Source organism: Strix uralensis, chromosome 8 (assembly GCF_047716275.1).
Source record: "Strix uralensis isolate ZFMK-TIS-50842 chromosome 8, bStrUra1, whole genome shotgun sequence".
NCBI classification, from domain to species: domain Eukaryota; kingdom Metazoa; phylum Chordata; class Aves; order Strigiformes; family Strigidae; genus Strix; species Strix uralensis.
In genome coordinates this window covers 6,259,579-6,281,198 of record NC_133979.1, presented here as the reverse complement: position 1 = coordinate 6,281,198, position 21,620 = coordinate 6,259,579, and the positions used below count along the sequence as shown (strand labels likewise).

The 21,620-nt window shown below is 50.4% G+C and overlaps 2 protein-coding genes across 8 annotated transcripts in view; one reads left to right on the top strand and one right to left on the bottom strand.

Moving 5' to 3' along the window:
- The first annotated feature begins 1 nt into the window (after window position 1).
- On the top strand, window positions 2–4,183 carry MRPL37 (mitochondrial ribosomal protein L37). The gene is made up of 7 exons (XM_074875990.1): window positions 2–416; window positions 654–837; window positions 1,393–1,508; window positions 2,012–2,197; window positions 2,488–2,645; window positions 3,174–3,377; window positions 3,960–4,183. The coding sequence occupies exons 1-7, from the start codon at window positions 17–19 to the stop codon at window positions 4,035–4,037; spliced, it is 1,326 nt and encodes a 441-aa protein (XP_074732091.1). The 5' UTR covers window positions 2–16; the 3' UTR covers window positions 4,038–4,183.
- A 4,655-nt stretch (window positions 4,184–8,838) lies between these two features.
- Window positions 8,839–21,620, bottom strand: part of SSBP3 (single stranded DNA binding protein 3) — a 55,923-nt gene continuing 43,141 nt past the window's right edge. Inside the window, exons 6-18 of one of the 7 annotated variants that reach the window (XM_074875982.1) lie at window positions 19,441–19,521; window positions 18,655–18,714; window positions 16,492–16,558; window positions 16,308–16,384; window positions 13,392–13,480; window positions 13,230–13,278; window positions 12,890–12,925; window positions 12,630–12,684; window positions 12,057–12,127; window positions 11,436–11,514; window positions 11,159–11,187; window positions 10,868–10,969; window positions 8,839–10,289 (exon numbers count right to left, since the gene is read on the bottom strand). In XM_074875982.1, the coding sequence (XP_074732083.1) occupies window positions 10,260–10,289; window positions 10,868–10,969; window positions 11,159–11,187; window positions 11,436–11,514; window positions 12,057–12,127; window positions 12,630–12,684; window positions 12,890–12,925; window positions 13,230–13,278; window positions 13,392–13,480; window positions 16,308–16,384; window positions 16,492–16,558; window positions 18,655–18,714; window positions 19,441–19,521 (825 nt within the window). In that variant the 3' untranslated portion in view covers window positions 8,839–10,259. Of the gene's footprint in view, window positions 10,290–10,867; window positions 10,970–11,158; window positions 11,188–11,435; window positions 11,515–12,056; window positions 12,128–12,629; window positions 12,685–12,889; window positions 12,926–13,229; window positions 13,279–13,391; window positions 13,481–16,307; window positions 16,385–16,491; window positions 16,559–18,654; window positions 18,715–19,189; window positions 19,228–19,440; window positions 19,522–21,620 lie in introns of those variants that run through there. The other 6 variants (XM_074875983.1, XM_074875988.1, XM_074875984.1 and 3 more) reach the window with 6 other exon arrangements.

Below are 21,620 nucleotides of genomic sequence, written 5' to 3'. Positions count from 1 at the left end.
AGGCAGCAGCGGGGTGATGGCGGCGGGGGGGCCGATGGCGCTGAGGCGGGCGGGGGGGGTGATGGCGGCGGCGGCCCGGGACCGCGGCCTCCTCACCCGCGGCATCCTCACCCGTGCGGCGCCGCCTCGTCACCGCGGGCCGCTGCCGCGCACGCCCTGGACCACCCGCGGGCCGCCGCCGGAGGTGCTGGCCCGGGCGGTGGAGCGGCGGCCGGTGCGGGAGCAGGTGGAGCTGGACACCATCACGTACGCCGGGCGGCAGCACTTCCTACCTGGCCTGGCCCGGCCGCGCTTCCCGCCCTGGGACCGCGGCTGGCACGACCCTTGGCACTCGCCGGGGCCGCGCTACGAGGACATGCCGCTCTACAAGGAGCGCGGCTGCTACATCTGCCACCAAGGCGTCCGCATGCTGGAAGGTACCGGCCCCGCGGCCCTTCCCGCGGGCCTCGGGGCCCTCCTCGGCCCGGACCACCCCCCAGCGCTGCCCCGGGCCGCGCAGCTTGTTCAAGCACTTGCCCTTCCCCTCCAGCCAAGGTTTCTCCTCACGTAGTGTATAAAAACAGTCGGTGGAGAGCCCGCCCTGCTTCATGCACAAACCGTGCTGTCAGCCCGCGCCGCAGCCTCGCTAATAGGTATTTTCTTTGTGTTTCAAGGAGTTCGTCAAGCGAGGTGGCTCACCAAGACGAAGCTGGTGGAAGGCTTACCTCCGCCGGTGCTGAGCATCGCTGACAGCCTGGCTCACCAGCTCGAGGAGCACGAGGAGAGGGTAAAGCACGCGATCTCACACGCACGGTTCTGGGACACGGTGGAAGTTGTTCCCAGGAGAGAACGTTATTGGTAAGTCTTCGGTCATAGGGAAAGTCCTTTTGCTGCGTGGTTATGGCTTTAGCAGAAGCCGGTCATCAAGCAGGTAACTTAAGAACCAGAGTTTTTAACGCTACAAAGAAAATTCATACATAGATCTACTGTCAAGAGATTCATGTACAGTGCAGAACTGTTAGACTCTTTGTATCAGGTTGTCAACTTGTAAAACAACCACCAAAACACCCACCCCCCCACCCCCAATTCTGAATATTGACAGTAGAGCCCATGTAACCACATACTCTACATTAAAGCTTCTTTCAGGCCAAAGTCTGTGTTTCAATTTGAGATCTACTTCTGGCTGATGCAGAATACCAATTTTTAAAATAACTAATGGTAAGCATTACCTCTGCCAACTTGGAACAGGACTGGTGTGTGGGATATTAATCTGAAATCTGTGTTAACTGTTTGGAAATATTATGCTATTCTGTGTTTTACGTACAGCAGTGTTACAGCATTCATGTCCCAGAAGCATCTGCCCACCATTACGATCACATTTTTTATATAACTATTTTTTTTCTCATTCTAAAGCCCAGTACTGTTTGAAGACTTGATACATTTATGTCGGTTAATATCTGTGAAGTGGCCTTCTCTGTCTAAAAGAATGTTGGCTAGAAACTACAGGATATCAGCTACGTGGGAAAGAGGTTAGTTGCTGCTATGGTGGAAGCATTTAGTTATTTTCATTAATATAAGAGGGGTAACAAAGTCACTAGCTTCAAGGTTGAGGCCTTGGAGAAAATTAAACAATTTCTGGAACCAAGTTATTCTTTCAGTTTTAAATAGTGCCGTAAGCGTGGGCAGCCTTTGATGATGGCAGGATACTTACCCTGAGGAGACTGTTAGGGTGTTAAGACAATATTGACAAGATGGTGGGAGAAGAGAAGCAGTTTCTTAGAACTGATTGTTTATTTTTTTGTGTCCAGAATCGGTGCTGTTGTTTTTCTAAGTATGTTTAGTTAAGAAATTAATGCCAGCAATTGTCACTGGTATTTTAGAAGAACCTACAGCTGAGCTACTATTTAAGATGAGTTTGGAGGTGATAGGGAGAGAGCGAGCCTTGCAGAACAATGACTTGTTAGAATGCTGCTGCCCAAAAGGAAACATAGATCTTCCCCTAATCTTGTTTCAGCCTAATTTCCCTTCCCAGAATCCATTCTCCTTCAGGTCCGTGGCCTGAATGGAATGCTTCTGAACTCTATGGCCCCAATACCACCAGTCGCTTCCAAGGAGGAGATCCTGGCCAGTGAAGAATATGTTCTGGAGACCTTCTATCCCATTTCTCCTACAATTGATCTTCAGGAAGTGAATGTGTACAAAGAGCTCAACGATACAGGTAAATCTAGCCGTTGATAACAGACTAAGTGTTCAGGTTAACCATGAGTCCCTGCCCTTCTGCAAGACGGCTGTGGGTAAGGAGTGTGTGGGAATGAGGGAACAGAGGAGCCGGGCACAAGGTTTGCAGTGCAGGTGCTCCAGACCTGTGGCAAGTATGTTGTGGCCTAAGCAGGACTGTGGAGAAGAACTTAAATCCCAGCAAATTAGCAGTTTCTGAAGATATGGGAGGAAACATTGGCTGTGTAGTCTCTTACTGAGCGATTTCTGACATGTTTATCTGCTGTTTAGGTTTTAGAGATGGTTATCCGTACTCTCATCCTCACACTCTGTTCTTCCTGGAATCGGCCAACATTCGTCCTAACAGGTTCAGACCAGAACAGCTTCGTGCTAAAATGCTGATGTTTGCTTTTGGCAATGCGCTGGCAAAGGCTAAGGTGCTGTACGGGGTACGTACTGGAGACTGCTGCTCACTGCCTGGGCCTTTGTTCCTTTCTCTAGTGCTGCAGCTAGTGGAAAGAGTCGTGAAATTCCCTTGTCGCGGCACATTAGAGTAGTTTTCAAATCTGAGTTTCCCAGGCCAGAGGTCTAACTCTTAACCTTCAGGTATGGTCACTGGTGTCTGCTGATCCAGAAAGCCACCGCTCAGCAGTGAGCGTGTTCGTGATGTAACACACGTTGGCGTGGTAATGGGTAGGAACCAGGGAGTAGGTTCGACTGTAAAACTCTTAACCCATCCCACAGCTCAGTATGTAAATTGATACGTCATTGCTGGCTGAAGGAAGAATTTTAATTAAAATACAAAATCTACATTCAGAACTTGTTTGACTAGAGTAATTTTCTGGGCAAGGTAACAATACATTTATTAAAATCTTGGCTTTAAACCAAGTAGAAGATGCAGAATCAGCAAGTACTCACACAATTTCTGCGGTGACTGGCTTTTTAAACATTCTCCCCCCCACTCCCTTCTTTCCTAGAATGATCCCCAGGTTTTGGAGCAGCCAGTAGTGGTGCAAAGCGTTGGCACAGATGGCAAGCTCTTCCAGTTCATGGTGTTCCAGTTAAATACAACAGACCTTGTCTCTAATGATGGCATAAAAAATCTAGTCTGGATCGACTCTGATCAGAACCTGTATGAAAAAGCCCAGTGTATTCCAGAAGTCAAGAAGAGAGTTGTTACGGTAAGCAAAACTTGGGAAATGGTCCTGGAAGTCCTACCCTTTCACCTCTGCCGGAGTTTTGGGAGCCGGCGTAGAGCTGCAGTGCGGGTTTTAAACCAGCTGAAGGGACCTGACAGAGGCACTGGCCTCGCTCTTACTTACGCTGGTGTTACTGACAGGGAGTATTTGTAGTGCTGATGTACCGCGTGGCGTGCGAGCCACATGCCACGCTTAATGCGAACTCCTACATAAAGATATCCCCATCTGTAATCTACTGTCTGATAATATGCTTGTTTAAAATCAGCTCGTGCTCTGATGAAGGAAGGGCTTACGTGCAACTGTCAGCTTCGCCGTGGAGTAAACAGAGCATGGTGCTGTCAGCCCTGGTTACGCTGGGAGGGCGTCGCGGTTGGACGGGCAAAGGGTTCTGCCGTTTGAGATTTATACCAGTCGAAGTACCCTCCAACAAACCCGTCTAGGGAGGGAGAGCACAACTTGGAAGCTACCACGTCTGAAGTCTTATTCAAGCGTATTTAAAGCTGTTGTTTGTCTGCATTAATCACTTCACTGCAAACTGAGCATCCATGTCTCTTTTCTCTGCAGAAGCCCGCTGGAATATATGGCTTTCAGCCAGACACATTCAAGAAGTTTCTGGCACTGTATCTGCATGGAACTGTGTGAAATTCAGCTCAAATGAAAATACTTCACCAACTGTACCTGCTGCTTCTCTTTGCCAGAACCTTCACGTAATTAAAGAAAGGTGGATTAATTTACTTTCAAAAATAAATTATATTGTTACAGAAAGTAAAAATTTTTTTTTAAATTAAGTTGTGCGTGAAGAAACCCTTTCATTTTAGGGGCTCACCTCTGGATTCAGGCTAGAGAGAGTCATCAAATGCATCCTCCTGCACTCTTCCACCGTTGCTTAGAAAGAACATAAGCCAGTCATTATTCTTCTGCGCAGGTTCTGCTCTCGGTGTGCTTTTGCACAGAGCTAGACTCAAACCTATTTTCCGAGGTTGCTTTGAGTACCTCTGAATGCAATGTGTGTGGAAGAGACTTACAAAGCGTCAAGGGGGGAGCCTGAGACATGAGCCTTTTTCATTCTGCCTGGCTTTTACTTTGTTTTACTCCTGGCTGCTTTGGGATGTGTCGTGCTGCCCTGCGCTTAGTTCCCAAAGCACTTAATCGGTGAGATTGCTTTGTTGGATCTATAGAACCGCAGTTCTTTTATCCCCCAATCCTGGATGAAGAGACCTATCCATTTTGGGAAAGTGGTGTAGAATGTAGCGTGAAACTTTAGTGCCTGGTAGCTGGTGTTTGCTGCTAAAAATACAAAGGAAAAATTTCTTCCTGCCACACAGAGTTAACTGAGCAGGAAGCGTATTCTTTTTAAAATGGGGGGATTAGTGTGGTTTTTGTAAAATGAAAGCTAAATTAGCTCCAGCCAAATGTAGAATGTTTTGCAGTTCTACACTGATACCCTCCAGCACATGGGAAGGAATAGGACAGCCTGCGCTATTTTAAGGTGTGGAAGAGCATATTTCCAAGAAATTCATCTCGCTTCAGTGTCTTGTGTCAGAGACTGGTCTGTGCTTTGTGATCTTCTCTGACCATCTGGATGAACACTCCAGTTGTGTGTTCCAGTCTCAATCCACCAGACAGCTCTACTCTGGAGGTTTCAGAAAACAGATTTTCACTAGTCAAATTTGACATCAACAGTTGCACCTGGTAAATTGGGATGCATTGGCTCTAAGTTAAATTAACAAATCCCTCAATAGGAGAAAATGCTTGAAAGAGAAATAATCTAGGAAGTGTTGCATTGATCTAAATCATGTTAATTCTATCTGCTCAAGGGATGCCTAATTCAGCTCATTGATTTAAATCTGCTCAGAGCTGTAATTTGCACCCAGTTGTTTAGGAATGTATTTTAATACCCTCGTGCTCTGTGGAGATTGTTGCGATAGGTGTTTCTTTCTCAGGCAGTTGGCTCTCTGCTGTGTCCCACCGACCCTGCCGAACAGCTCTAGGCAACAGCCCTCAGACTCTTGACATCCCCTCACCCTTCCAGCTTTGGGTCATTACCCGTTTTAAGGAGGAAACCCTGCAGGGCAGCGTTAACATTCCTGAGCGCAGTGGTTTCACTAAGGAAATGTGGTAGGGACAGGGGGCGTGGAGAAATGAAATACCTCCTGTGCTTCTACTAGATGTGGGAATCTGTGAAGATGGTCTACAGGGGAAAGAGCCAAAGTCCCTTTAGATGCCTCTCGACAAAGACATCTCTGTTAGGACAGGCAGTAGGAGAGGAGAAACTAAGTGAAGCTGGAATCCTGTCTCCAAGAGTGAGCAGAGACAAAGCTTGAGCGCAGGGAGAGATGGATGAAAGCAGAGCACAGGCAATTTTGAAAAATGGCAGCAGCAGTAAGACAGGAGATAGTCAGAGGGGAATGAGGTGTCAGCAGGTTACGAGAGGCATCAGGAAGCCACTTGAGATGAGGGGATGACACACACATGCAAGACCGTGTCCCTGGTTTGCTTGGGGCATGGCTGATCCCGCCTGTGGTGAGGGGGAAGCAGTGCTCGGGTGTTGCTGGAAGGAGCAGCTGATCCCAGGGCTGGGTGAACTCCTCTGAGGTCCAGGAGGGGAACTTGAGACGGGCAGAGCAGGGCTCCCAGCTTGGCACCTGGGACGGATGCTCAGCTTAGTCCCTCGTGGTGTGGGTGCGAGGTCTGTACACGGGCAGCCGTGTACACGTGGGTGCTGTCCCACTGGTCTTCCCAAGCACGTGGCTCGGTTCACCTGCTCATTCCTCCGGTGTGATCTGCTGGAATTAGCCCAGCTGAGGGAGGTGGGACTGGGAGCAGGATGATGGGTCACAGAGGCACATCTGGGTTGGCATCAATAAGTTATAAAGGCTTGTCAGCAGATGAATGGCATTACCTCAGCGTGGACTGAGAGCCAGGCATTAACTTTTAATGAACAGCAGCCAGGGAAGCAGAACGTGGGAGAACAGGGCAGGAGGAGTCCAAGGGCAAGGCCTGGTGGTGCCTGGCTGCTCAGAGGAGAGCTGCAGCCCCGGGCGCAGCGCCTGGCCCCCAGCCCTGCCCTGGGGATGGTGCACGGTGTGCTGTCCAGGCTCCACCACTCCACACTACCTTCTCATTGAACCACTCCCGGTGCAAAATCCAACTCCATGGGCTGTGCTCACTGTGCCAGCAAGTACATGCTGTGCTCAGACTGGAGCTCCTGGTTGTTCAGATCCTCCTCCCACATTTAATTTAATGAAAACTAATGGGGGAGACAATTATCCCTAAGGTTGGGCTCAGGAGACGTTCAGAGGAGGGAACTTGGCAGTTTCTCTTGCTGGTGTTTAATAAAATTAGCCTGTGACCCAGTAGGAACCAACGGGAAGGGCTTTTCAATGCCCTGCAATAAAAACACAACGGACAGCCAAGCACGGCCTGGCTGGGCAGTGAGGGCAGGAACAGCCCTAGGGAGCTGGGAGGGCAGGAGGCCCTCATCAGCATCAACTAATTACCGCTGGGGTCATATTTCCAAATGACAGACAACGCTTGCACACTGCTTTCTGCAGAGCACAGAAGGACGTGGTCGTCTGAACCAAAAAAACCACATCGGGGCATGGCTGCGGACCCTGCACAAGGACATCTGTGGCGTTCACCTGGAGGCAAACCTGCACAGGGTTCAAGCACACACTGCTCCTCGGCCCCGCCGTTAATTACAAGCTAATGGGCTCTGCAGGCAGGATGATTTTTCTGGGTGGTTCCCAAACCCAGCAGACACCCATCGCGTAGCCTCCTTACCCTTCTGCTGCGTGAGCATCCCTGAGCACGTGGCACTCACTCCTGGAATTGCAGCAGTGACCTGGCTGCGGGTGCTGGGTGGGAGCGTCCCCCAGGACTGACAGCTCCAGGATGGCTCACAGCCCCCCGAGCCCGCAGCCCCCCAAGCCCACAGCCCACACTTGAACATTCCTGCAAGGAGGGAGAGGAGCTGCACAATGGCAGCCAGCCATATCCTGCCTGAACTAGTCCAAGGCAGAGAACAAGTCTCAGACAGCAGCTCCTGGGAGCGTTTCAGGCACCCGGCACTTGCAATCACCCATCTAAAGACCTAGAAAGCCCCAGTCTCTCCCCAGATGCTGCAGCAGCCTCTGATGCTGCCTGTCGGGGAGCCAGGTCAGCCTCGCCCGGGTTTCCCCATCTCCAGCAGCTGATTCAGAGCCTGGAGCTGAGTTTGATCCTGCAACAGTGCATGCACCCACCCTGCACTGCAGCCAGCCCTTGCCTGAGGAGGGGCTCAGCACACCCCACTGCAAGCTTATGTATGTATATATATATTTTTCAAGGTGAAACTCATGTCCCTTCCCCTCCCTTGCTTAACTCCCAGCAGTGCAGGACCCAGCTCCTCTCCTGGGGCATCCCTGACCTGTAACCTGCTGCATGGGACACCAGCCTCCATCACCATGCTGGCATCCCAACTCCTCCAGCCTCTAACAGGGAAACCCTGGGGGACAGGGTGCAAAAAAATCCCCCCCCCCTTTAACCCCAGAAGGTCCCCCCTCTGCCTGCAGCCAGGCAGGCTGTGTGCGGGGAGGTCAAGGGTCCTGCACAGCGTCCTCAGCCCCGTGCAGGGCAAGAATGACCATTTTCTTAGGCTAACAGCTTAATTTTCAAAATGCTTAAACAAAATAACCTAAAAAACAAGTAAGCATCATTAAACCAAAACTCTCCCAGCCCCCCAGGAGCCGAATCCCTGTCCACCTTCCTTGCCTCAGCCAGACCCCCCCCAACACTGGCCACCTCTCAGATCCCGCATCGCAAACCTGGGGTTTGGGCCTCGATAAATAAAGGTCAAAAAAATACCCTCCCCTCCAGGTCTGGCATCAAACGCCAGGAACAAACTGCAGAGCACCGAAATCAAATGTTTATGTTGATATTTATTACAGCATGGGGGGGGGAGAGAAGGGGGGAGAACCGTTTCATTCAAAAAACCATCCCATACCAATGAAGACAATAATTTAGCTATTCATTTTAAAATACATTAAAACCGGTCCTTTCACTTCCTCACGTCAGAACAAGAAAAAAAACAAAAAAGAAAGAAAAACCTGAACAAGATGTAAAGCGGAAAAGGAAAAAAAGTTGACCCCTTGGGGAGCCCCCGGGTATATTTGCGATGCAACAAATCTGCGTTTGGTTATTTCTCAGCGTTAACTGGAAAATATTAACCTGACTGTAACTATGAGACTGACACCCTCAGACCTCCCCCATCCCACCCAGCCCTCCCTCCCCAGCGACTTTCTACAGGTAAAGCACAATTAAAATGCCTAGGAAAAAGAAGGCAAACATTAAAAAAAAAAAAAATTCGTATTACACACTAAAAAAAAGTTTTGTCATCTCATGTCTTGCAGTCAGAATAATAAAAACAAGCCAAATGTTCCCCAAAAACATTTCAATGAAGGGGTGCGGAAAAAAGACATCCCTTTAATAAAACATTATCAACAAATATCGTACACAAACTACAATGTATAATAATTATTTTTTTTCCCCTCGGTAATTTTCGAACCAGACTACAAGGTAAGAAAAAACACTGAAACAAGATACAATGCTTTCAATAATCGGCACAAAGGTCAAATCCAAGGGAGAGAATATTTTACAGAATATGATATACATGGAGCAGAAATGGGAGCTGGAGAAAAACAAAGACCAAACTACAGGGTAGTGTCATGTACAGAGATCCCAACCCGCCGCCTTGGCTCGTCCCTTCCTCTCCCGCCAGAAGGAAGGGCCTTCGATGCTTGCCATTAATTTTTATTTTCTTATTACAGAGCGAGCCTACAGAATAGCAAGGTTACATTTTAACAACAAGAATTCCTTAAAAAATATCTCCATCCAGTTCCAAATCATAGATAAGTGAAACCCTGACAAGAGCACATCTCTAAAGAAAAGAACCCCCCCCCCAACGTATCCCCCAAAGTAAATAAACCCCCCCCCCAAAAAAAACCCCAAAGTTAGCTGGAGATCACAGTTTCAAAGTCCCAGGTCAGATTAACCCTTTCTTTCAGTGGATTTAAAAAAACCAAAAATTTAAAAAAATCAGTTTTTGCAGTGAACCAGCTGAAGGACTCTGGGGAAGGGAGGGACAGAGATTTCTTCTTGTATTCAGAGGGGGGTGGGGGGTAAGACTAACACAGTGCATGCCACAGTCACAGAGAGCAAGATCACGATTCATTCGAGGATGTAATCCTAGAAGGGGTCACCTGCGTTAACAAGTTTATAACGAGGTGGTGGAGTCTCTTCCCCAAAGCAGATCTTGTTAACTGGAGGAGGAAGCGTTGTGCTGCAAACGAACCAAAAAAACCCCAAAAATAGAAGGGAAAAAAACCCCAAAACCAAAAAAAAAAACCAGGCCTTCTGAACGAAAACCACCATTGTAAACTGTCCAGTTTATTTAAAAAAATGACTACAACAGAGACAACATGAGATTTCATATCTAGACTAGCTTCCTGGTGTCGCACGGCACAAACATACAACAGGTTCGGTTTCTGTCTTTATTTAAAAGAACAAAGCAAAGAGATCGGAGTTGGGTGCTAGAGGCTTCCGTTTGTTTCCAAAAAGAAGTGTCATGTACATATATAAACCCTTCTGCACAAAGAAGGGTCTTGTCATGTCTTGAAATATTTTAAGTTTTGTCCTTCATGTTTTATGGAATAAAAAGTTCAGCCTTTTTATTGCATGAAACTAAACCTGGGGTTTTGGCCCCCGCCACACGTCTCCCTGCCCATACACCTAGCTTCTTCTTCTTCTTCTTCTTGCATAATTCGTTGAGAACCTCCGAACGGCAGCTGACTCTCTTGATCCTGGAGAGGAGGAGGGGGAGGGAAATCACACACTCATCGTCATGCTGGGGGAATACTGAAAGAGAGACAGAGCCAGGGTGAGAAACCAGGCAGGCCAGACCCCTGGACACCAAAGCGGGGTGGCAAAAAGGAGGCTGATGACAACTCTACAGCAACCTAATGGCATCTAATAAATCAGGAGGAGAGGCTATGCTGGAGACTTGAATTTATCAGGGCATAGTCTGCTCTGTAACTTGCTTTTCCGGGGAGAAAACCATCAGAACAGTATGGGGTGAGATGCAATTAAAACCAAATAATTAGCATGCGCATGTGTATATGCTGCTATTAGAGGAAGAAGAGGAGGGATGTCTGCAGCCATGCACAGCACCTTGAATCAGGCAGGCCAGCTGGCTGCACCTGCACCAGCTCCTCTCCATCCTGTGGGATCCTCTCCCCTCCCTCGGTACAGCCCCATCCCGCCGAGGACCCAGGCTTGCACCCACCAGTGTATTTCTTCCTCCCCGCTTTCTGTCCCGGAGCAGCTCACACACAGCACAACCCATGTCCAAAAGGCACCCACTGCCAAACCCACCCGCCCCTGTGCCGGGACGCCCCAGGGACCATCCCCCCGTCCCCAGGGAGGCACTCACTCACATTGTCATTTTGGAAGGAATGGAGAAAGTTGCCTCCCAGCTCCCCGTCGTCTCTTGGAGTGCCCGGGGGATTGCTAATGCCACTTATGTTGTTTGGAGAATTCTGTGGGAGATGGGGGAGGGAGGAGGTGGTGAGCAGGTCCCTGTGCCCCCCCGAAACGCTGTGGGGGCAGGATGCAGCCCCACCTGCCCCGGTCACGTCCCCCCGACGTGTCCCCATCCCTTGGGGTCACACCGGCACCCCAGTGCTGAGAAAAGGGGGACCCACACACCCGCTCTGCAGTTCACTTACTTTTGGAAGTCCATCTATGTCTCCTGACCCTGCACAGGGGGACAGACAAAAGGAAAACAGCCTTACTGAGCATGCAGCGATGGCCCCTGTACCCTGCTACCCGCCCTCTGGGTCCCTCTTCTGATTTCCAGCCAAAGGCTCTGCTTCGAGCACTGGCCCAAACTGGGGGCTGACCCTGGGACGGAGCAGGCACTGGGATGCTCCGCCAGCGTCCCCGGGGAGCGAAGGCATGGTGGGGCTTCCCGATCTGCAGCCCCCGCCCCGCGCAAGCACTCACCTAACGATCCGTTCATGTGATGGGGCTCCATGCCGCCCATGCCGCCCATGGGGCCATCAGAGCCGGGGCCCATCGGGAACTGTGGAAGAAAAAAGGCGACAAAACCAAAATCAGCCACAAAAAACACCCCGGCACGTCTGCCACAGCCCCGGCAGCTCCTGGGGACTGTCCCCTCCCCAGCCATCTCTCTGGAGCGGGGCTAGAAGAGGGACGCATCCACCCCCTGAGGCTGCGGGGCACGTCTGGGGGCTGGTGGTCCTGTGGGTTCACCTAGAAAATTTGGCCAGATGGGTGCGGGCAGACCCAGACCTGTGGCAGCGCAGAGGGCTCCCTCCAATCGGCATTTAATGAGATTTAAATCAGCCCGTATCCCACAAAACACAGCATCTCGCCGGGCACACAGCTGCCACCACCTTGGCCGGAGCAGCAGGACTGCCGCTTTCTAATAAGCATAAAAAATTAACAAAGTTGCCGAAGAGTTAATCGCTTTTTGATGGTTTGTTTTATTTCTGTTTTGTAACAAATGGCTGAAATCAATTAAACTGCTTTACTCTCAACTGATGAAGTTAATTATGATTTGTTATGGTATCTGATATGTAAATTATTAGAAAGCAGACTTACATTCGATCGACTGCCTGCGGGCGGTACTGGATTAATCATTGTGTAGATGTTGTCACTTGAATTTGTTGAATCTGTAGAACAGTGAAGCCCAGTAAGTCGGGTGATTAATTCATTTCTTAATTAAAACAAACTCATGCCACTTGAACTCATTCTTTTGTATTTTATCACCTAAAATTCCCTCTAAGTACCACCATTTTCTGGCTAATTTGTATTTAATGAAGATCCACAAAGTTTTTAATCACAGAAATTCAACTGTGAAAAATAATTCAGCTCCTAGCTGGGAAGCGTGGGGAAGTAATTCCCCACTGTGTAGCATTCCTCACCTCCCCAAGCCCCACAGCATCCAAATCCATAGGGGGATGTAGAAACATCCCCGAACGCCATCCCAAATCCAAGCAGCCCACGCCGCTCGCTCCCCAGAAAGGCAAAAGCTACATAAATTGGTTACCACTGGTGGGGCAGGGGTTGCCTATGCTCTGCGGTGCAGCCCCAAGGATGGGCATTCCTGGCAGGGGAAGGGGCAGGAGCCCAGGAGGGCTGGACCCGCAGAGGGGGGGCTCAGGGGGCTCATACCTGCAGGACTGGGCATGATGGGCGTCCCCGGAGGACCGCCGCCGCCGGGTGGACCCTGCGGAGAGACAAAGCGAGGGTCAGCCACGCAAACACGAGCATCGCCCACCTCCCCAGGTTTTCAAACGCCTCCCCCAGCTGGACCTTGCACCCCCAAACCCAGCCCGCCGTACTGATTCCCCCCCAAAACCATGTGAGCTCCCTGAGCCGTAACACCTCCACACCCCAACGACAGGACAGACAGCTGGAGCAGGAGGACTCACCACATATGTACCAGGCGATGAAGAAGAGTATGGGATCTATAGAGAGAAGAGAGCCAGGTTCAGACACGGAGTGCACCAGGGCTGCGCCTCAGCAGGGCACAGCCAAGAGCCCCCACTGCCCCCCCAGCCTGGCCAGGATGGGGGTCCCAGGGTCCACCAGCTGCACCCCACTGCAGGGAGAGCAGCACAGGAGCAGGGCTTAAGCTTTAGATACAGCACCTCAACAAGAGGCCGGGGAACACCCTCTCGTTAGCGGAACTCAGCTAACAGGGAATGGCCTCATTTGCAGGACGGTCCCTGACCAGCCCCGCTCTCGCTTCAGGGACCACGTGGTACTCACTGAGTTAGCACTGCTGGGGTTCGGCCACGGTCTGCCAGCTCCCGGCCCCCTGGGGTCAAAATTAAACAGGGGAAAAAAAAAAAAAAAGTTGTGTTTTTATCCGTGCGGTCCCACAAAGCCCGAGTCAGCGGCCAAACATCCCCAGCACGGGGTTTGCCTTACATGTTAATTCCAGGCATGCCGGGACCGAGGGAGTTGGGTGGAGGTCTCATGCCGCTGCCGTAGTTCTGCAACGATAACCAAGGGTCAGTCTACCGTAACGGGAAGGGAAACCGGAGAAGACAAGAGAAAGGAAAAAAAAAAACAAGAAACAAACAAAAAAACAAGAGGGTTAGTTTGCAAAAATGAGCTTTAAAAAAAAATATTAGATGATGATGAATGTAGAGGCCATTAGCAACTGCTTCCATAAAAAAATCAGGCAGCTGAATATGGAAGGGAGCCAGGCTGAGCCCCAGAGTCCCCCCCACAGTCTCTGATGCCGTGTTGGTGGAGGGAAAACAGCCCCCTCCCAGCTCCGGGACCCAAATCTGCTCACAGCCCCCAGGCGCCAACAACAGCCTTTTGGGTTTGTCTTTTTGGTCAGGGGAAAACAGGAGCAGGAGGAGAAAAGGCTGCATGGCTTGGAAGGTTATTGCTGCAGCGTAAGGACAGGAAAAGGCTGCACGAGCTCCCTCCGAGATGGAGCATCCCCTGCTCCCAGGATGACGGCTGGAGTAGGGAAAACCAAGCCAGGCTTGTTTTCCCGTTGCTTCCCAGCTCTCTGCTACATCTCCTGGAGCTGCAGGGAGCAGGCGAGGGCAGGCAGCCCCTCGGGGCTCCTCTCCTGGCTTATTCCACCCCGGCTTAGCCTCCAGCTGGGACCAGGAGCCTCAGATCTGCATCCCTCATCTCCTAAAACCAGCTCTAGTACAAAGCCAAGCCCAAGGCGGTGAAGGAAGAGGAATCCCCCGAATGCCGCGCTCCATTTGGTCTGCGCTTTGCTCCCTGTGCCCCCCGGGCAATGCGCAGCCAGATTTAGGTCGTGCTGCTGCTCCTCCCCTCCCACCTTCCTGCCACGATGCATCTTTTTGGGCTGTATTTCTGCCATTTAGAGAAAAAATTCCTAGGGCAGGAGGAGGGACAGCTGGCCGCTTCCTATTTCGCAGCCCCTCAGAGCGCTCCAAGCCGGATTTTAAATGCAATCCTTCAGTGCTGTCAATTTTTCCCTGCATTTATGGATGCACCGGAGCACGGTGCTCTGCTGAGGGCATTGCCAAAGTTTGTTTTGAAGAGGCAGAAAAAGGGTTTTCCCAAACAAATTACCGGCAAGTCCTTAATTGATTGAAATCCAGCCATTTACACTGAATAGCAGCATCAAACCCCTTGTTCAAAAAAAAAAAAAACCCACAAAAAAAACCTCAGCGTTTTTAATTGGAGCTGAAAGGCTGGAAAACGAAGCCATCTGAAAGATGCTCAGGGAGGGTGGGGAGGGAACGCAGCTGTGCCAAGCGACCTGGATGCCGGGCTCCGGCAAGACACCGCCGAAACCCAGCGAGCTACAAACCCTCTTCATAGAGGCACCAGCAAACCTAATCTTGGCCTCTGCAGAGCTAAAACTGTGACTATTAAAGGGAAAAAGGCAGTGGCGATTGGCTGTAAGGGATGATTCATCGTCGGTGCGTAATAAGTAGCTGTTGTCAGGTTGCCGGGATGTCCTGGCTGGATGCTCTGCAGCCCTTTGGAATAACTTAAGGAGTATTTGGGAAGGTCCTGATGCAAAGCTTGAAGAAAAAACAGCCCTGGGCATGCAAGGTGTGAGGGGCTGCTGGGTTTGGTTCGCTATTTTCAGTGGCTGCCTGCACAGGCGCTGGTTCCTGGACGGCTGCGGGGAGGCAGCGCCCCGTGGGTGCCAGATTGGGAAGCCCAGCGCTTCTCCAGGGGAAGGCTGCCTTTTAAAAAACCTCTCCCTAATGTACATACACAGGGAACGGCGGAGTCAAAAATAAAGCTCTGAACATTTCACAACTCCTGCCGGCTCCCAGAGCCGCCGCATCCCACGCGGCGCTGAACGCGCGCTCGCGGCTTCCAAGTTTCACGGCGAGCTTTGCAAGTGGGAAGCGAGCAGCCTCCCCCAGGCAAACCGCCGCCGCTCTCCTTGGCGCAGGCCACGCTAACAAATGCCATTTTTTTTTGGGTGCAATCCTCCAGGAAAGGAGGATTTTAAGCAGAGCAGCGGCGCTATTGCAGGGCTTGTCCGTGAAACGATGCTCATGCAGGTTTTTTATCCCCTGCCCTAGGATGGATCCGGGTGCCTACGGAGACGGCCGGGCATCCCTGAGCAGCATCCTCAGCCTGGTGTTAAAAAAGAGATGACACAACTCCCTCTTTACACAATATTCGCTTATTTCAACAGTCTCTGGGGGAAAAACAAAACAAAACTCCAGCGCACCCGCTCGTCTCTTGACAGACTCTGATCCTCGCGCTACAAACTTGACGTAGGCGACGATGCAGAGAGGATAAACCTCCAACCAAAATATGGTAATCTGGTTTTGAAGTCTCGTAGAAGGAACAAACAGGAGTGAGTCAACAAGCCACTCCGTAAAGTGAATCAATGGAGAGACAGCATATATTAACCCAGATCTGCTTAATTTCAGGAGTTTACTCCCCTTTCCTGAAATAGAGAGCTCGAGCAGGCAGCAGGAAGGGCAGGCAGAGGGGAACCTCGCAGAGGAAAGCCTTATTCCCCTGCTAAAGGGATCTTTGCCATTTATTTTTATTTATTTATTTTTAATGCAAGCCTCCTTTGCCTTTCCTGCTGTTAGGGTCGTAACTATTTCCCAGGCAGGCAGTGTAATGCACTCAAAGGTTGCTCTGGTGTGGCGCTAAGTGCCATCCCCTTTGACGGAAGGGCAGGAGGGAGGTTGCAATACCCTTAATGAGCTCTGAAGACCTTGCTCATGTTAAAAGGAGGGATTTCCAGATGCAAGACTAATGTAAAACACATTAACACTAATGGGGGGACAGGGCGTGGGGGGGGAACTCCCAGCCCTTTGAGCCCCAGGAGGTTGTTTCGATGGTGCTCTTTGGCGCTGGGCTTACCTGCGGACCGGGACCCATGGGGCCCATCCCTCGCGGAGGATTCATCCTTTGCATGGGGCCGCCCATGTTAGGGTGCCCTGTTGGGAGGAAAGCAGGGGTGTTATGCGGCACAGCAGCCACTTCGGGTCCCAAATTAACAGCTAATGAGAAACGTTAAGGTTCAACCCTCCTCCGCTGGGTTTACCTTGCTGTCGCGTGGGATCCATCGAATTGGGCAGCAACGGCTGTGTACCGGGAACGGCACCTGGGGGCTGTGAAAACAAGGGGAGAGAGATTAAAAAAAACCACTAAATGCTAAAATGTGGCCTACAGAGATAGGTTTGGGTTGAGGCTTTAGGCTTTCAGGGGGCTCCTCGGTGTGCTCCCCACCATGCACCACCCCTCCTGCAGCAGCACAACCTGTGGCTGCACGAGCATCCCACATCCCGCGGCATCCTGCATCCCGGGCATCATCCTACAGCCTCCGGGTGTTTCCCTCCCCTTTCCTTTTGCAAACACCTTCTAAAAACCAAACGAGGCGACAGTGTTTCCTCCTCTCCCTGCAGCCTGCATGCCGCCAGGCTGCCATATTTTAGGGGAGTAGGGGAAAGCCTGGGCTGCATGGGGCAGAGGCGTAAAAGCCCGCAGGGAAAGGAGACGGGCAGCGTGACTCCCCGGTATTTACACAGCGCCAGGGCCAAACCGTACAGGTTGCAGCGATTTGTCGGCTGCCCATGGGGAGATGCTCCATTTGCAGCAGACCAGTGTTTGGACCCATCCCCATGCAGGCAGAGGAGAAGGTGGATGCTCTCCCTCCTCAAACCCATGCTCTGCTCGGGCAATGCGGCTATTTAAAGTTCAAAGGCTGCTCCAGACAGATAAAGGGGGAGAAAAACACAGATATCATCTGCTTGGGGGAAGCAAACTGTAAACAGTTTTGCTACAGTGCTGCCTTTTATTTGAAGGCCGACATATGACGGATTCCACTGCTGGAACACAGCGCAGGCACCGGGTGTGCACGGCTGTGCCGAGACAGAATCTGCCCACTCCCGAGTTTTTTGCAGCTTGGAAGCTGGCAGCAGGAGGAAGATAAACCAAGGGGGTTGTAGGGATGGATATTTACACTTCTGCTGTTTGACCTTCCTGCCTTGCCTATTTATTCCTCTCGTCCCTCTGGATGTGACCATAACCTCACCGAGCTCTGCGTAGGTACAAACCTGTGTTTTATATGTGGTGTTTGGGGAAAGAAATTCAGTCCTTCTAATTAACTTTACCCACTCCTGGATGTTCGACCCTGCTGCAAGAGCAGTCTCCCCACACTGGTCTCTCCTGCCTGCCCCAGCTCACTGTGCTCACCTCCAGTGGAGCTCAGGTCGAGCCCGGGACCACAGCAGGATGGGGTCCCCTTAAAACTGTCCTGTGAGGAGGTGCAGTTAATTAATACCTCGCTAAAACAGCCACCAGTGCCCTGGGTGGGAGGTTCTTCCAGCTTAGCTGGGCTTGGGGGTCCTACATCAGCCCCCCCCCACCCCCCCAAGTTCTCAGCTCCATGTCAGCTGTTTCATCATCATTTTGCATGTTCCAGCAATTCAAGTCTCAAATCCAGCAATCACAAACACAAAGCAAGCTGTTACATCCTACTTCCCAACTATCCTGCTCTTTCTGCTCCTAAGAGCTACATAAAAATGTTAGCCAAAAAACAAGCTCCCATAATTTCTGCACAGTCACCTTTGCTACTCAAAGGAATTACAGGTTTCCTTTAATTTCCATTTAATGACAAATAACCTCTGGTTTGGTCATTACTCTATGGATCTGCACGGCATCGTTGGGAACGAGATGAATTCCTCCACCGAAGGCCACGCGTTCAGGCAGCGCGTGGGGTGGAAGCCTTCGTCCGTAAGGCCAGAAACAAACTGCCCTTGTTTAAGCCAGGATAAGAGGATAAACCAACCCAAAAAATTCAGCAGTGACCTGCCCTGCTTGACCCCACTGCTGATCTAAGCGCTCGGTCAACCCAGCAGCAGGATTATCTCCATCACTTTAATTTTCTGCGATTGGAGGGAAAATCCAGCCGGGCAGCGAGCCCGCAGCACGGCACGGTCGTGCTGAAAACACCACAAATGAAAAGCGGCACGTTCCCCACTGCTGTTTACACCCTGGATATGCCCAAACCTCAAAATAAAGTTAAAATAAAACAGTTATGTGACGCTTGATGCTCCAGCACCAAGAAAACGGACGATGCCCGAGGGAGGCGATGCTTGCTGTCCAAACCCAAGGAGCATCTGCAGGACACGTGGTCCTTGTTCCCCTCCCCAGGTAAAAGCCCTCCCCAGGAAACCCGTCGGCGCGGAGCCCGGTAGCGCAGTACCTGGTTGCCCATCCTGATAGGGGGCCGGGGACCTCCGGCGTAGCGCGGCGACATGAACGGCTGCGGGGACACAAAAGGGAGGTCAGGGCCGAGCTGCGGGGAGGCAGCACGCTCCCCACGCACGCCGGTTAGACTGTACACACTGTTTTGTTTTGTTTTGTTTTTTTCTGGAGACATCCTTTTTAAAAAAGTTAAGTTTCAAAAGGAAAAAAAAAAAAAAAAAGATGTCCGGAGTCCATTTTTAACATTTTCTCTGTAGATTTATTGTTTGAGAGTGTTTGACATCAGCAATACTAGGTGAGGCTGTTAAAATTAGCGCATGGGAAACCCTGAGTGTTAGATACTGTTCAAGTTTAAATATATAGAGATATATTAAAAAAAGTGGCAAATAAGCACATACAGACACGCACACACAAAAAAACCCCCAATGCTAAGTACTGAAAAAAAAAGAAGAAAGACTTAAAGTTACTTTTTTACAACTGCTGCTACTAACAGAAGCTTAAAAACCCACATCAAGTTAAATTTCTCAGGCTACCTTGGGAAGGTAAAACAGTCTGATACCCACGATTGACTTCTCAGTCCATTGACAACTGCACATCCAAAAAAAAAAAAAAAAAAAGAAAAAAAATGGGAAAAAAACAGTATTTTGCTTCGGAGCTGGGGTGCCCGGGGGGATGCTCCCCGGGGGAGCAGGTACCCGCTGCCCAGCATGCTTATAGAGGAAAAAAAAAAGCAAATCGAGCGCACGTCCCGGTTCACAGCCCTACCCATCGCTAGTGTCTTTACCTGACTGTGGGGTCCCATCATGCTGTTAGGATTGTGGGGTGGAGGCTGTGCGTGTGGCGAGGGCTGTGACCCAGGCGGTCCCTGTGAGGTCAGACAGTAGAAGGAGGTTATAGATTAGCACATGAAAGCGCAGAAAGAGCTAAAAAAAGGATTGACGGGTGGACCTGTTTTGTCGGGGAGTCAGTTCTCCCATTTTTAAATTTTTTTTTTTCCTCTTTTTAATTGAGTTTCTATTCATTTGTAGCTGAACAATGAATAATGATATATGCAAAAAAAAAATATTAAAAATCAGAACATCTGTCAAAATACAGCAGCCACATTGACGGTAAACGGTCCGGTAGTTCAACCAAGTCTGCAATGATAAACACACAGGGAAACACTTTGCAAGGGTGTGCAACGAGGAAGAAAAAATATGCAGGAGAGGACCACTGAGCTTGGGGGAAATACAAAAAACATCCCCAATCAAAAAAAAAAATATGATTTTTTCCTCTCTCATCCCAAAGGTTGGAAACACCTCCGGGTTTGGGTTTTTTTCTGACTGTGGTTCACTGGAGGTGCTGGAGCGAGCGCAGAGGACGCGGAGCACGTCCCAGCACGTGCCTGGGCAGCGTTTGGCCGGCACAACCGGGGCTGCATTGCCAGCCTGTACGGATGCAACATCCTTCCTCGAGGTGGATTCCCTAAGGATGCGAGTAAAATGGCTTGCGAGCAAAGAAAGGATGTCTAGGGGAAAAAAGGAGAGATTAGTCGGTGCAGGTTTAAGGCTGCAATGCAGCAGCCGCTGACATTTTGGGCTTCAACGCCCACTTTTCTTTTTTTTTTTTAAATTTCCCTTAAAAGCACGAAATGAAAATTTGCTTGGAAAAACCGCGAGCTCAATGCAAGAATATACCGGTGCGTGTTAATGTAAGGGGAAAAAAAGTATTTTTTGAGTCAAAGGAGGTGTAATTGGTAGAGAAAGCAAACGAGCTTTGTCAGTAGGTGAAGGGAAGCGATGGCAGGCTCCAGGACCGGCGCCGGAGCAGATGTTTTCTACCTGCCTCGTTACTAATTTCAACAAGTGTTCGCCTTCTAGCTGCTGCCAGCAATGGCATGGTTTGTTACCATGAGCAATTTTCTTAATTAACAGACATTAATTAGCCATTTAGCAATTTTGCAAGCATTTGTTTAGCAGCTTTCCTAAACATGAATACCACTGTGATAATGGTACTGATTAGAGGGTCCCCTAATTAACAGTACAGGGAAGGAAAATTGAAATCACATAAATTAAAAAGGGAGGGGAAGTTAATGAAGGCAGGACATATTTGCACCTGCAAATCTTTTGTACGGCGGAAACTTGAGTGCAATGTAAATAAAGTAAGAGGGTGGGTTTTTTTCCTTTTTTTTTTTTTTTTAATTTGAACGGTTTGGCGGCGAGATGGAGCCAAGCGGATTTAAACCAACAGCCTCCTGCCAGCCTCTCCGCTCCAGCCGCTGCACCCGGGGAAATGAAGTCCCACCATTTATTCTCCAGGAGCCAAAGGCAACCAGCCCCTGCTCCTACTGCCCTGTGAGCCTTGGCTGGAAGAGGTCACAGCACCTCAGGACAACCCTCCTGCTGCCAACACAACTGCCTTCTCCACCCACATCCCACCAGAGCGGAGAAAACAAACCACTGTCCAACTGCAGCATCAACCTCCTTTAGCAGAAGTCCTCTCCATGCATGAAACTTGACTTATTTTTGCTTCTGAGGTGGCTAACTCTGTCTGTGCGAGTGCAAATCACGTCAGGGGCAGCAGCCACCTCCCACCACCGGCTCATGGAGGACAGCATCCCCCGATGAGGTCTGGCCACCACCAAAGCCCTTCCTACATGTCACAGCTGCAGGATTTGGGGTAGGGAACATGGGCAGAGGTGAACGAGCGATGAAAACAAGTGGAAGGGAAAAACCAGGACTCGCAGAGGTCAAACCTCGAGTCCCATCGATGCAAGAGTCAACAGCACACTCGCAATGCCTGCCTTGCTGCGCTGCAAGGAGGAGGTCACTGTTATCCAGGTACTGACCGGACAGGCACGCAGACCCCATCCTGAAGTTATTAAACCCCTAATTAAACCCCTGATGTCCTCCCTCTCATATCCCCCAGCACGTGAGGGTCTGGGGTTAACAGGTATCGAATGCGTGGGGGACATGGCCGCCTACA

Coding starts and splice junctions, on each gene's coding strand:
- MRPL37 (XM_074875990.1), top strand. CDS start 17: ATGGCGGCGGGGGGGCCGATGGCGCTGAGGCGGGCGGGGGGGGTGATG. Junction 417..653: donor AGGCGTCCGCATGCTGGAAG/GTACCGGCCCCG, acceptor TTGTGTTTCAAG/GAGTTCGTCAAGCGAGGTGG. Junction 2,198..2,487: donor CAAAGAGCTCAACGATACAG/GTAAATCTAGCC, acceptor TCTGCTGTTTAG/GTTTTAGAGATGGTTATCCG.